General features: G+C 36.2%; 1 protein-coding gene across 3 annotated transcripts in view; it reads left to right on the top strand.

Annotated features, from left to right (window-relative positions):
- LOC133529636 (uncharacterized) overlaps positions 1-9,016 on the top strand; it is a 109,106-nt gene extending 100,090 nt beyond the window's left edge. For all 3 annotated transcript variants that reach the window (XM_061867393.1, XM_061867392.1, XM_061867394.1), the window contains 2 exons: positions 652-781; positions 6,752-9,016. In XM_061867393.1, the coding sequence (XP_061723377.1) occupies positions 652-781; positions 6,752-8,963 (2,342 nt within the window). In that variant the 3' untranslated portion in view covers positions 8,964-9,016. The remainder of the gene's footprint in view (positions 1-651; positions 782-6,751) is intronic.
- The last annotated feature ends 6,743 nt before the right edge of the window (positions 9,017-15,759 follow it).

The raw sequence follows: 15,759 nt of genomic DNA, 5'->3' as shown, positions 1-15,759 counted from the left end.
ATATGGCGTCAGATTAACGAGATTTCATATTTTATATCACTAGGCAAAAATCAGAAAACTTTTAGGAAGATTACACGAATTGCAGTTAGTTGTTGTCAGTCTTTTCATCTATCAAAGTTTATTCATTGCCATAAAAATCTATAGTAGAACTTCAAAAAGGCACCAATACATCAGTCTATCTAAAAAATATTTTTTGAATAACTAGAAAAGCAGTAATAATACCACAAAATACCTGCTATTGTTAATATAATATTATTTTTCTCGAACTTGTAATGAAATGTTGACATGACTTACTTCAAATTAGGTCCGGAAATACTACATATCAGGTGCGATACGCTCGCTCGCTCGGCTGTCTATATCTACTTGGCCTTCGTTTCGCGTCCTCTATAGTAATGTACTATTACAGTACATATGGTGCTACATTACCGCACTAGTGCGAAAATTAGCATATTACGTTACTGTGTCGAACATTTAAAGGGCCATATGTACTGTAAAACGTTGTACGATACATGTGCGAATAAGTAATTCGCCACTCGTTTCGAATTTCCTATTTTTCGCACTTGTATCGTGATGTACTATTACACATTCTCATTACCGTTATGACTAACAATAAATTATTAATTTACATTTACATTATTATTTTCTCCACAGTCCAAAGAAACTTCATGGTGGTGATGTACGTGATCTTCCTCGGCATCATCCCGGGGATCCTCCTGGTCCTGTTCCTCGTGTATTACTCCCGCCACAACGTCCTGCTCTGGTGGAAGAAGCCGCGCAAATCGTACGTACACACCAAACCCTCCATGGCCCTCCCTAACTTCACAACGTTCAGTAAATGGTTGAAAAATGATACTAAAAATACTGTCAACAAATTGGTTGTAGAAGAGGCCAGTGGCTCTAAATATAAGTTAGTTGATACGCCGCATTATGCGAATATATCTAGTGTTATAAATGCAGATAGGACGGTAATAGCTTCAAATGTCCAAAAAATTACTGCCGATGACAAGAAAAATAAAGAGATAGGAAAATTTAACCGCAAAATAAATAAAGAAGATATTGTTATTGCTGATTCTAATGCTGTTGCAAAGTTAGATGTCAAAATTAAACCTAAAGTTGATTTTACAAGGAAAATTGTATCCGATAAAGGTTTAAAATCTAACGCAAATCACGCAAAGATTAATGACATAAGTAAACCTAAAGTAGAGATTGTTAAGAATTTAGATTCACCAATAACTGCTCAAAAAACTATAATTCTAAAATCTAATTTAAGCCCGAAGCCTGGTGTTAGTCCTAAGCCTAATGTGAAACCGAAGTTGCCAGGCGAAAATAAACCTAAACCGGAGATAATAAACACTGGTCTCGCTTCTACAACCAATGAGCTTGTGAACCAGAGGTCTAAGCTACGTAAAGTTACTAAATAGCGCTTTAGGAATGGGAGTGAAGCTAAATGCCAGTGTGTTTGAAAACAATAGTTTCGGATCGCCATCAGATGCATCTGAGCGGCCAAGGTGCCCACAAATATCTGAACACGCTTCTGTTGTCAAGGCGTTAGAGCTCGTGTTTAGATATTTTGAGCATCTCGGCCGCTCCGATATATCTGATGGCGACTGTACATGTACTGCAGACATTTACGTACCTTAAAACCACTCGACTATAGCTCAATAGTACGGTCACGTCTGAAAACATCGATACGAAAAAAGTGCCAAAAATATGTATACACAACTTTATTGCCCATATATTAAGGTGTAGTGTATACTTATTTTTGGCACATTTTTCGTATCGATATTTTCAGAAGTCGCGGATTTTAATTGTTGAGTTATTTAGGGTTCACTTTACATTGGACATTTCATACCGTTAGTATTAGCAACCAAATGAGCTTGAACCTTAGACGAGTGAACAATTTAAAGTCTGTGAGCGTACAACTATGGTCCTGTGTTCAATGCCCATATGATTTTGACAGAGTTTTATTCTACTATGAATGAAAATATTTTGCCTCAGAACTGAGTTATTGAAAATAAACGAAGACATTTGAATTCGTTTTTGATCATACCTTTGTCTCTAGTTCGTTTTTTAGCATTAGAAAAAAGGTAAACAATCCTGAAGTGTCTTTTTATTGAAAATGATTGCAAAACCGCTAAAAAAATAGTTTATATTGCTTATGAAAGCAAACAAATATAAATAATCATATATGAATCATAATTGTTACATATTTGATGTGAATTATTTTTCAAAAGTGGGTTTTAATGAAAAGACGTCAAGATCGCTGCAAAAAAACATATATAGTCTGTTAAAAAACCGGCAAATTTAAAAATGTAGGCGCGAGCGATTATCGTCCCATAAAAAAAATCCCCTCCGGCCGTTTTGGCAACCAAGTTTCGTAACCAGTTGTCAAAAAAGAATATATCATCGTGTTAGGCCACTAGTTGCCCAAAAAGAATATCTATTCCTGTTTGATATCCAGTTACCAACGAAGAATAGAGCTCAGACAGTTAGAGAAAATGTGGCTAGTTTCCAAGGCTTCAAAAACAAACGTACATATAAAAGTACTTACATACAGTGTTGGGAATTCAAGAATAAAATCATTATTTGAATAAGAATTTGCAAGAATAAAATCATGGTCAAATAAAAAAATTGAGCTTGCACAAGAAATTTATCCTCAGTATGTTGGGTACCGGTCTGAAGACTGTTCGGAAGCATTCAAGATACTGAAGCATGGAAATATACGCTCCCCTTCGATCTCTGGCGTCTGCAAGAGTTTCTTTGATGTTTCGAAGCTCGACTTTTGCTCTGTTTTGTTCAATTTCAATTACTATTATACGAAGCGACAATGACAACTCACTTCTTAAAGCAATAAGTCAAACATGTTATTTTTTAGGGTTCCGTAGCCAAATGGCAAAAAACGGAACCCTTATAGATTCGTCATATCCGTCTGTCTGTCCGATTATGTCACAGCCACTTTTTTCCGAAACTATAAGAGCTATACTGTTCAAACTTAGTAAGTGGATGTATTCTATGAACCGCATTAAGATGTTCACCCAAAAATAGAAAAAAAAAATTTTTTGGGGGTTCCCCATCCCCATACTTAGAACTGAAACTCAAAAAATCTTTTTTCATCAAACCCATACGTGTGGGGTATCTATGGATAGGTCTTTAAAAATGATATTGAGGTTTCTAATATATTTTTTTTCTAAACTGAATAGTTTGCGCGAGAGACACTTCCAAAGTGAAAAAATGTGTCCCCCCCCCCCCACTGTAACTTCTAAAATAACAGAATGAAAAATTAAAAAAAAATATATGATATACATTACCATGCAAACTTCCACCGAAAATTGGTTTGAACGAGATCTAGTGAATAGTTTTTTTTTAATACGTCATAAAATTAAAAAAAAATTTTTTTCATCAAACCCATACGTGTGGGGTATCTATGGATAGGTCTTCAAAAATGATATTTAGGTTCCTAATATCATTTTTTTCTAAACTGAATAGTTTGCGCGAGAGACACTTCCAAAGTAAAATGTGTGTCCAAAGTGGTAAAATGTTGAACAAGATCTAGTAAGTAGATTTTTTTTAATACGTCTTAAATGGTACGGAACCCTTCATGCGCGAGTCCGACTCGCACTTGGCCGCTTTTTTATCAATAATATATAGCTGCGAAATGAGAAAGTCTTATTTGGTGACCAGTTGTAAACAAAGATATTTAATTCCTTTTCGACAACTGGTTGCTAAACTCCACTGTCATCTACGGTAGTTGTGGTTCAGGAATAAATTTTCTTTTTGGGCAACTAGTTGCGTAACAAGATTATTTCTTATTTTTCAACAACTGGTTGCGAAACTTAGTTACCAGAACGGCCGGAGGGAAAAAATCGCGCCTTTTTTCACTGACAAACTTGTTTGACCGGCTATAATTGGTGGTTTTACGGTATTTAAAAAAAAGCTCATTATAATTTTATTTTAATGGTAAATAATACAATGACCTTAATAAATTTAAGTTCAAATGTGTTATTTCTCATGTTGCGGGTATATAGCAATATTGGCTGAACGTTAATTGCAATTGAAAGTTAACCATTACAAATCGAACTGTAAACCGTAACGGACGGTTACAGTTTAAGGTTCAATTTGGAATGGTTATTGGTCAATTGTTTAACGTTTCGACCAATACTGGTATATAGTTCTGTTCCCGATATCTTAGAGACCGTGCATGTTTTGTGGGATTTTGGTTTTTAATTGTCGTCCGATTTAGCTTGTAAGACAATACATAGTTACTGCAATTTAAGTTGAGACGCACACAGTTAACGGTAGTATGAAAAAAAAAAACTATGTGTCTGCGTTAGCGTTGTTCATACCTATTCCAAATTTCAAATCGATAGCTTAAGTGGTTCTCGACATATTTAGCGATGAGACAGACAGACAGACAGACAGACTGACGGACGGACAGAGTCGCACCATAAGGGTTCCTTTTGTACCTTTTTGGCACGGAACCCTAAAAAGAACACAAACTAAAAATATGCTGGATGGACGTTGTATGCGAGACCTCAACTTATAGTGCGATAACGTTGTCTTTACACTAAGGGTTTTTCTCATTGTATTACAACTATTATTTTATCAATGTAGATAAAGATAAAATTTAACATAACGGAATAGGGAGTAATACTACAATGTTCTGCCGCCAGAGGCAGCGCTAGCACAAACCGTAAATCATCTTAGAGCATTTAACCAACCGGAGACCACTTGTCTATGATTTTTGCGGGGGAAGTGCACGTCAAATGCTCGGCTATTTGTACGTAACGTAATTATAAACGTCAGTCCATACAATGTATATGACCATTGGCCGTGGTTTTCGACAGAGGGGTAAGCTGTTAAAGACGCCCCCGGTTGGCTAAATGCTCTAAGTAAACCATAGAGTAACGGTTATTTGACAAGTTTTCTTTGTTACGAATAAATATGACATTGATGCATCAAGGCGGTTTGTTTACAGTCTGTGCTACGCAAGGTTTGCCCCCTACGTAAGGTTTCACGTAATATTCCCTATTCTCAATTCATTGTACATATTTTTAAGTGTAGATATTTTTCTATTAAAATTTTATAACATTTCTCTTTCTTCTTTTCCTTCTTCCTAAAAATGTTACCAGTTTTTTTTAATAATCACTATTTAAAAACCACAAACTAGCTTTAATATTGCAAGTATATAAACGTCCAATGAAACCCGTTTAAAGTAATTTTAATATGTTCGAGTGCCATAGGAGTTTTACAATTAAAATAGCAACTACATACTAGCATACATAATATTGTAAATTCTTTTGAATGTTTTGGCAGACAAATTTAACATAAAAAAACTGGTATCATTTAATATATCTTTAGTTGGTGGTTTAGTTTTTCTGCACTTTGGTGAGTTGTTTCACAAAATGTTTTCATTTACTAACAATTTGCATGCTTTTAGGTTGAATTTTATGTATTTGTTTCTAATTAGTAACATAATATTAACACATTTTCAATAACAAGTAACTACTGTACACATATATTTTTCTTTATAACTACCAAAGATGCATTGATCGAGTAATGTGGAAAATCTAAGACAATTTCGTGTTTCGAATTTGACAGGTAAACGAGATGGCGCTGTACAGCTCTATAAATTTTGCGGTAACTCTGATTGTCAAAACTTGACGTTTGACAACGCCATCTGTTTTGGATATCAAACTTAGGAGCACAAACAAAGGGGCACTTTTATTTTAGATTTTACCTCTTCATTACAATCAATTCTCTTTGATAACTACTAATGATTTGCCATTTATATTATTTCGTGTATGCATGTGGTAATAACTGACTATTCAAAATGTAACTTAAAATTGCATGAAAATAAAGATTTACTGTCATAAGGAGGCAATCTGTAATTTCTGGAATAAGTCCTGCCGAGTTTTTTGCGTTGGTAGTTCTGGGCGCTGTGATGTACGGTTAGAACCAGTGGTAGTTTTGATATCTAGAAATGTAATATGCTAATAAGTGTAAATTGAGGAATAATTTAAAGACTTTAATGTTCATCGAAAATCAGTCTTATTGAATCATATAATGTAGGTAATATGGGTGTCACGTTATAAACAATATTTTAGTTAGGTTGGATGTGGGAAAATATTATCTTGCAAAAAGTATTATGTAAAAAACATTCATTTTCTTTTTAAGTCAAGCGTCAATCGCATTAGAATAATTGAAAGAATTTACGAGTCCTACTTATTAGTACAATCGTGATATAATAGAGAGCTTTTCAGTCGTAAGGTACGATACGAGATTGAAAAGCTTAATTATATCACTATTGTATACAATAATTTTTCTACGAGTCATCTAAAATAATACTTTTTTACTATAAAACCTAAATAATTAATGAAAATTGGTAAGTATCTCAGTAGACAAAATTGTAGACATAATCGCGCGACTCCCGCCCCGCGCCCCGCGCCCGTTTAGACTTCTATGGAAGCGCGGCGGCACGTGAATGGTCAAATTTTTTATAGTTGACTACAGCATGTCGTAAAGAATATTATAGTTGAGTTGGGAGCCCATACATGAAAAGTAAGCAATTATAGTTTTGCTTTACGAAGTCTTAATTCAAACATTACAGTCGACGAGTAGAAAAAAATAAATTTTAAAGCCGAATATTTATTTTAGGAACATATATTATCTCGATCCTATATATTTCAGACAACAGGATCCATTTTAAAATCCAACCGCCACTTTATTTCATTAACCATGTTTATCCCCTTAGGGTCCAGTCCCCGAAGAGCAGCCTGCAGCACCGCATCTCGCTGGGCGCGCACAAGCTGGCGGCCAACTTCGCGCCGCCGCCGCCCGCCGCGCGCCCGGACGACATGAGCTCCAGCCTGCTCGCCGGCACCAGCCCGCCGCCCCTCAACCCCACCGTCAACTTCTTCGGCAACTTTAAGGGCTTCTCCCTCGCCCCTATCGAAAAAGAAGAGGAAAAAGAACAACCTAAGGAACCCGTTAAAAGCGCGAAAATCACACCTGTACATAGAAGTGGTAGCAACAGTAACAATTTAGTCAACCAGGGCGTTTTGAAACCTGTCCTCCGCAGCGCGCCGCCTTTACCGGTCGTCCCGAACAGTCCGAAGACCAGTCCGTCTATTAAAAGAACTAACAGCTCCGTTCAGAGGATCAAAGCGCTTATGAATGCGGAGAAAGAGGATAGCACCCCCGTCATGGCGACCCCGCCGCCGCGGCCGGTCATATCCAGTCCTATACTCGAAGCTTCCACTTGTACGGCGAAGGAGTTGATATCCCCGCTCGGCTCGAAGACCCTAGGTCCCGTTCGAGCGGCCCCGAATGTTCCAATTGTATCACCGGAATTACCAAAAAGACCTTTAAGCATGCACGCGAGTACAGTCCCTCAGAAGCCCCTGCCCGAAGAACCTAAGAAGGTTAAAGAAGGTATATCTTTAAACAGGATAGCCTCCTTCTTAAAACAGGACAAGCCTAAGGAGAAGGAGCGCAGTCCAGTTGAAAGAAGCCACTCGCTCCCAAAAAATCCTATCCATCAGATAAAAGTACCCAAAGCTGTTGATAAAGTTGCGCTAAGGAATCTACAGATATCGAATCCTATATTACAAAAAGGAATAGAACTCCCAGTAGCTACAGTGCCGGTCGTTTCAGACTCGGAAGACGCCGAAGATCCTAAAGCGTTCGTGAACAGGACTCAAAGTATGAGAGCGGCTCCCGTCGTTCCCAAAACGCCTTTACAAACCTTCGGCTCTATGAGGCAACCCTCAGGTGCCCCGCGACCTATTTCAGGAGTAGGTAGGCCTACTGCACCGCCCCCTCCAGCTCCTATAGAAGAAACTCCAGTCTACCAGAACCCTAAACCGATAGATCTTAAACAAACAGACTATGTGGATTGTATTGAAGAAAAGCAAGCACCCCTCGCTCATATCGATGAAGAATCAGGCGATAATATTTACGCTATCATTGAAGAAAGCCCTGAGAAACATTCAAAACCTCTCCCTGGAGTGCCCCCGCCTATAAAAACAATACCCCAAGCACCACCAGTGGGATATAATACTCCCAAACCCATCCCTTCCAATTCTGGTAGTACAGAAAGCATGGGTCTCCTAGGAGAGATCGTTGACGAAATTCAAAACAGAAATTTTGATTCTATATATTCCGCGTCGACTTTAAGAAAAAAGAAAGGGAGGGCGAAGGAAAATGAAGGTGACAGAGATAGCACGTACATGAACACAGCGCCGGAAAGCGTGTACAGTAATTCTGGTGGAAAAAGCGTAGCTTCTACGACTAGCAGTGGATACTTACATCCATCAGCAGTTAATGTACCTACGTATATGAACAAAGATAAAGTAGAAAATAAGCAGGAGGAGAAAGCCCCGGCATCTCCAAAAGCGAACTCAAAAATACCACAATTCTCAAGACAAGTGACTCCCCCTAATTTAAAGACTTTTAAAACAGTCCCACAGTCGCCTAAAACTACAAATAAAATAAATCCGAAAATAACGAACAGTCCAGATGTGGTCTCGAGCTGTGCCGTCGCTGACAAAACGGTAAAAGCACCTGATGTTATTAACAACAATAAAATAAATGATACTCCAAAAGTAGCTGCGAAACCTAGCATCACAGCTAAACCAAATGACAACAGGCCGCCTTTACGACCCGCTCCGACCGCCGATAAAAAGCCAACAATCAAACCTACACTAAAACCGGTCACTAATATAAATAAACCTCAAATAAACCGTACAAATTCCAAAGTAGACTCTAACGTAGCTGCCATAGCAGACAACATTAATAAAAACAAACCCAAAGTGGTCCCAAAGCCTACGGGACTACAAAGAACAGACTCAAATATAAAACCTAACGCTAGTAAGCTGACGTCTAAACCGTCAAACGTGGCGAGTTTGCAGCAGAAGTTTGAAAATAGAAAATCAATTGGCAAAGAGCCGGTAGCTAAGAAATAGGTTTAAGGAAAACTGCTATCGTTTTGTATAGCTTCAGCAGTTTTATTTAAAAGGCCACAGGCAGTGCTGTATAAATCCAAAAAAAATATCATACATTTAAAGACCCTTAATAAATAAAAATAAACAACCATTGTGTTACAAATACGAATATTCAATTTATATTAATTAATTTAGTTACGCAATGGAATGGACGATGAAGCGCGACTGTATCTTTGCAAAATGTCGTGAACGACGTGATTGACTTTTAGCATATACATAATACATAAGTAAGAAAACAAGTGGCAGCTAAGAAACAAATACATCTAGTCTGATAGTAAGTAAATCGACACTCAGACAATTCGACATAACTATAATCTCTAGGTACCAAAATTATTAATAATTTCTGCATATTACCTAATAACACTGTGTAACAAAAATTACTTTCGTTACATAATGGAATAGTTTGAATTTTGATATGCTACAGCCGATATTATGTTACAAAACGTGATATGTGTAAATTAACAACACAAATGTTAATTTGTCAATAGATAGTTATATCAATTTGTGGAAGAATTGGTTATTGTAATGTCCTGTGCGAAAAGGGCTGCATTATTTATTTCTATATAGGTACGTAATTTTGGTATCTAGAAACTATACTTGAGTTTATGTTATTAGATTTAACGGAATATTTTTGTAATATCATCCATATTTGACATTATTTTAATGTAATATAGCGTATTTAAACTCAGTGTTCATATTTTGATAATGGAAAAGCATTTTGACGAATAGATAATTATTATCATTAAAATGTATAAACGTCTTAATATATTTCGGTTAAGATTTGTATGGGTTTTTACTGTTTCCTGACGATTTTTACGCATTTTAAAAGGGCAGTAAAATTCATACGAAAATAGGATAGTTTAAGAGATCTCTGTAAATAATTTAATTGTAATTTTGTACATTTTCTTTCGCGTTTGTGATTTTTAACATGAAGTGTCTTAAAGTCGTACATACAATAAATGGTTTAATTGTATTTTTATAAAGACTATAAGTAACGTTTGCGAGTTAAAGATATAAATTTAGTTGTGTGTTTGTTGAAAAAAGTATAAAGTCCGTCACAGACGAGCGATAATATACCAAAAGATATATAGCAAGGCAACTTACGATATATTTTACGTACCATAAGTCCACACACGAAGCTATAATATGTATTTTGGTATCTTACATATCTTATAGCAAGACATCTTAAGATACCTTACCATATATAACTATATAGCTCGGTATATAATTCGATATATTTCGTTTCTCTCACAATTTAGGTGCTAGACAGTTAGCGATATATATTTAGCTATCATTGTCGTGTGTGCTGCTTAGCTTTACTATAATAGTTATTTACAGTACATATGGTGCTACTTTATAGCACTAGTGCGAAAATTAGCATATTACGTTACTGTGTCGAACATTTAAAGAGCCATATGTACTGTAAAACGTTGTACGATACTCCCTTCGTTCGTGTTTTAATTTATTGCCACTCGTTTCGAATTTCCTATTTTTCGCACTTGTATCGTAATGTACTATTATCACTCCGTCTGTGACGGGCTTAAAGTGATAGCAAAGATATAAGTGATTAATACTGATAATCTGTGTACAAATTTTCGTCCTGGTTAATCCTATACATTTTGTCGAGATAAATATACACCAATTCGGAACGCAACTTTCTATAGAGATTACCAGTCCCTATTAATTGTCGTCTCTGATGATAGTAACATTATGTTTTGATACCTACCTACTTTTTTTCATCCTCAGTCTGGTGCTAAGGCAAGAAATCGTTTATTTCTATACGACAGTTGTATTCTATGTAATTAACTATTTATATATTCGCATGATACATGTAATGTGTTGTGAGATTCAATGTAACTTTAAAATATAAACATCTAAATCATTATTTATAAAATTTAGTACTTCATGTAATTCCCACTGCCAGATTGTTGTTTATGTACAAATCAGATGGTGCTGATGTGGTGTCACAAAATGGAAAGTAAATTCTCATAAATTAATACATAATATATATTTCATTACATCGAAGTTAGTACATACTTACAATGTATTATATGTAACACAACAGTAGATATGTTTTTTCTGATTTGTCAGTTAAGGCCTTATTCTTCTGCAATATAAATATTCCATTGTTTAACGAAAATACATATTCAATTTGTGGTAGGTCTATTCGGGTAATTACGAAAGAAAAAATACTTAAAAAGTCGCGTTTAATTTCGAATAGGTACTCTTATTGCAACGGGATGTGAATGATTAGAATTTTCGAGAGTATCCTATTTTCGAATTTACACGAATATACCTTAATGAATTCGTTACACAACGGAAATATAGACAAATTAAGGCATTACCTAGCTATTTTTATCAATCAAATTCTGATTTCTGGATCATTAAAAATATAAGGATAAAATTTATGGAAGCTAATTGTAATTACAAATTATCAATGAATGTGTATATAATACTTAAATTAGATATTAATAATTATTTTGGCTTTTACGGCGATATCTTACGAAGACTGAACCCGTCGAAGAAATTAAAGTGATGCTTTAGCTGCTTATAGATAATATTCGGAATAAGTATTTACAGAAATATAAATGGCAACTAATGTGACTGTATTTTAGTAAATTGCACTGAAGTGAAAGATTCGCATTTATATTATTTTGAGTGTCTTAAAAAGGTTGAGATCTGTGATTGAAAGCTAAATACCTAATTCTTTGACATATGTCACCTATACTTTTCTAATATAATTGTAAACATTAGATATGACGGACCCTTATAGTACGATTCCACCCGAACGGGCGGAGTGGAGCGCATTTTACATTTCTACGTCCGCAAGCCGGTCGGCTCCTCGCGGATGCGGATGGCTCCGAACGGACGCGGACGGTCCGGACGGACTCCATCGCTTCTGCCATACATATATTACGATGTATTGACACATTGAAAATGCGCTCCGGCGCGACCCCACTCCAGCCGGTCGGTGGGAATTTTAAATTATTGAGCCTATGATCGTTAGAAAAGGATAGCGGAGTCGATAAACACTAATGAGTTAAAAAAAAATTATCCTTATTTGATTTTAATACTATACCCAGTTTTTTTGTGTAATATGTTGAAACAGAAATAACATAATCTTAAATTCTATAACAAAAACACACTGTGTTACTTCTGTTTCTGAATAGGTTTTGCTAAGTGAGCTCGAAAAGTACATAACTATGGCCTTACCACAAGTGTGACACTCGCTTGCACTAACATTCCAGTACGAGCGAGATGCATAGAAAGTAAGTTAGCGTATACGTACACGCTAGCGAATATGTCAGTGTCAATCTCGTGGTAAGGCTTTAAGGTTACTAGTTGTAAATACAACCAAAGAATAAATAAGTGCGTTTCACAGTTGGACAGCTAATGTGATGTTTGGTTGATTGTAATATTATTAAGCTTACTTTATACTCGAGACTGTGAAACATTCACATATTGTTTAAAAAAGCACTAAGTTATTTTGACCTTAAACCACTTAGGTAGTCATTTGTAGTAAAAGTTACTTAAATGTAATTGGTCACTTTGTAACCTAAGTCTTTCTTTGGTCCCAAGTGATGCGGATGTTTATGAAAATACACCAAATTTAAACTTACTTTTTGTTTTTTTTTGTGCCATCTATCCAACCATTTACCTACTGGGGTCATTCTACAGAAATCTCAAATCGCTGCCAACTTAGTTTGGCCTGACTCTAGGAAAGTGACGATGTATGAATGTTGACGAATCAGTGGACATTTTGGTAATACTGACAAGTTAAAAAGGTGACTAAATAGAATTATGGACATTGACATATATATCTAAGAACGGGCCTTACGGACAATAAGAATGGGGCCAGTACAGCGGTGTCACGCACACGATTTCGAGCCAATCGTGCCGTCTAACGCCACAACGCGATTGGTTGATGAGTTCACACCACGCGCGCGATTGGTCGCAACTAGTTGCGTTAGACTGCACGATTGGCTCAAATTGGAGAGTGACACCACTGAGGGCCTACCGCGAACCACGTTCGACGTGTTGCCTCTCTGTCGCACTTGTGAATTCATACGTAAGTGTGACAGGGAGGCAACACGTCGAACGTGGTTCGCGGTAGGCCCTCTGAACTAGCGCCATTCTTAGTGCCCGTAAGGCCCTTCCTTAGATATATATGTCAATGATTATGAACGAATCGATCCTGAGCCAATCTACAGACTAAAGTACAGTATAGAATTAGGTAGCGAGCAAGGTCATTCGAAAATCGAAACGCATCTTCAACACATAACCTTGCATTGCGTGTTATTTTTGATACATTGCTGCATTATTTGATCGATCGATTGAATTCCTTACACCTAGTTACTCTAGTTAGTCAGCAATGTATAATGTATCTATCGGAAATCGCAACACAAATACTCAAAACTATTTCAAGATCGAGAATTTGAGGACATGATAAAATCAATGCACCTTGTACTCGAAATAAACAGAGTGCATCGAAACATGTACACTCACGGACTTTACATTGGAAATTTCATACCGTTATTAGTATTAACAAACCAAATTAGCTTGAAACCTAAATGGATCAACAATTAAAGTCAGTGGCCCTGATATGTCTCTGATGTTTAATAAAGATTCCCTATGTCTAAATTAACTCGTAGTATTTCAGTACCTGGGCGACCGACCTTTGCTCGGTTATAACTATTTATTGTAATGTGGTGGTGTATAGGTGATAATACTGATAATCTTAACTACATTTTTTTACTAAATTAAACTTGTCTAAAACAATAAAAACTATATATAAACTTGAACATAAAAAAAAACATAAGTTAGTCACCGGGCGAGATTAACCCGCTTACCAGACGGACAGTGGCCGCCAACACGAAATTAGCGACCATATTCTGCGTCGAAAGAAAAACGCATGAAAACTCGAAAACACGCATTTTATTTTTCCCAAACATAAGACTAATCTAGATCGATTTTATACCCCCATATACCAAATTTCAGCGAAATCGTTAGAGCCGTTTCCGAGATCACAGAAATATATATATATAAGAAATTAAGAATTGCTCGTTTAAAGGTATAAGATTTTAAGAAATAAACGGAGTATCTATCTATCTATTATTTTTAGTAGGTACAAGTTCCTATTATCATCGACGGTACTTTTCTTTGGCAGTTATCGACTAATTAAGTATCAAGACTGTTGTCCGACTTTCCGAACCGAAGTTCCGAACCCAAATACATACAATAATATTAGGTTTCCTTGTTTTATTAGTAAGTTTCCATGCCCGACTTCGGTCTCTTTCATCAGCAGTCACATACACCATCACATTGCATTGTGGTTAAGAAGAACATACCACTTTTAAAATTAAATTACGAGATTTGATTACCTACAAAACAAACAGATGAAATCTACAGACAGATGGAAAATATAACAAAAATCACGATTCACTAATGACATTTTATGCTCGATGAAATGTCCTAATGTACTTTAATGAAATTCTTTCTAAAATCAATAACACCAACTTTTGTATTCGCGAATTTTCTAGAAACTTTAATTCCCTCCTTCCCGCTCCCGAGTTATCGAGAAGGGTGCTATGTCTCTTTCCGACATACGTAAACACAGATAGCGCTATCCTGTACTACGGCCGAAGTTCAACGATTCATGACGTAAATGGGTCGGTGATACCAGACTAAAAAGTAAAATTTCTGCAAATCACGATCGGTACCACTTCATGAAAAAAATATTTAATTAATTATAAATGTACCAAGTTACCAACATTCGTATTAATTATACCAACGTGTTAAGTAAACTAATAGTACTTCTAACACTGATTTACATAATAAGAGACGATGAAGAATAAGAACTCTTTTATACAATTTTTTTCATAATAAATAATAATAATAATTCAGCCTATATACGTCCCACTGCTGGGCACAGGCCTCCTCTCATGTGCGAGAGGGCTCGGGCTATAGTCCCCACGCTAGCCCAATGCGGATTGGGGACTTCACATACACCTTTAAATTTCTTCGCAGATGTATGCAGGTTTCCTCACGATGTTTTCCTTCACCGAAAAGCTAGTGGTAAATATCAAATGATATTTCGTACATAAGTTCCGAAAAACTCATTGGTACGAGCCAGGATTTGAACCCGCGACCTTCGGATTGAAAGTCGGACGTCATATCCACTCGGCCACCACCGCTAACAATTAAAAAATATAAAAAGTCTAAATATTTTTAACAAAATTAATCCTTGTTACCTAATTATAAAAGATCAGAGGGCCTACCGCGAACACCAAAGCTCGCATATTGCGGGCATCTTTCTCGTTTCCTCTAATTAAGGCGTAAATAGAGTGACAGAGAAAGATGCCCGCAATTTGTGAACTTCGGTGGCGGCAGGCCCTCAGAAATGCGATTGTGAGACTGCTGAAGTTGCAAACATCAGCAGGCGAGTTTTTTGGGTATGTAGGAAGATTTTGTATTATTTCATTGTATACGACAAAATTATTTACATAGACTCGTCTTATCTGATAAAATGGAATAAGTGAATATATCACTGTTTTAAATCAATCTATACACATCATCAATATTATCTATCCTATTCTGTTTCATTTATTTTCTTCGCCTTAAATAAAGTTGAATAATATATTTCCAAATATTATTAGAAGTTAAGATTTTTTTATTCAACTGGTATTACTACAAGATCAGGCATTTCTTTCTTACTCGCTGCAAATTGATTGTCTATCCCGCTCTATATCCCCGAACT

The sequence above is a fragment of the Cydia pomonella genome, chromosome 21 (genome assembly GCF_033807575.1).
Source record: "Cydia pomonella isolate Wapato2018A chromosome 21, ilCydPomo1, whole genome shotgun sequence".
NCBI lineage: Eukaryota > Metazoa > Arthropoda > Insecta > Lepidoptera > Tortricidae > Cydia > Cydia pomonella.
This window is presented reverse-complemented; position numbering and strand designations above follow the sequence as displayed.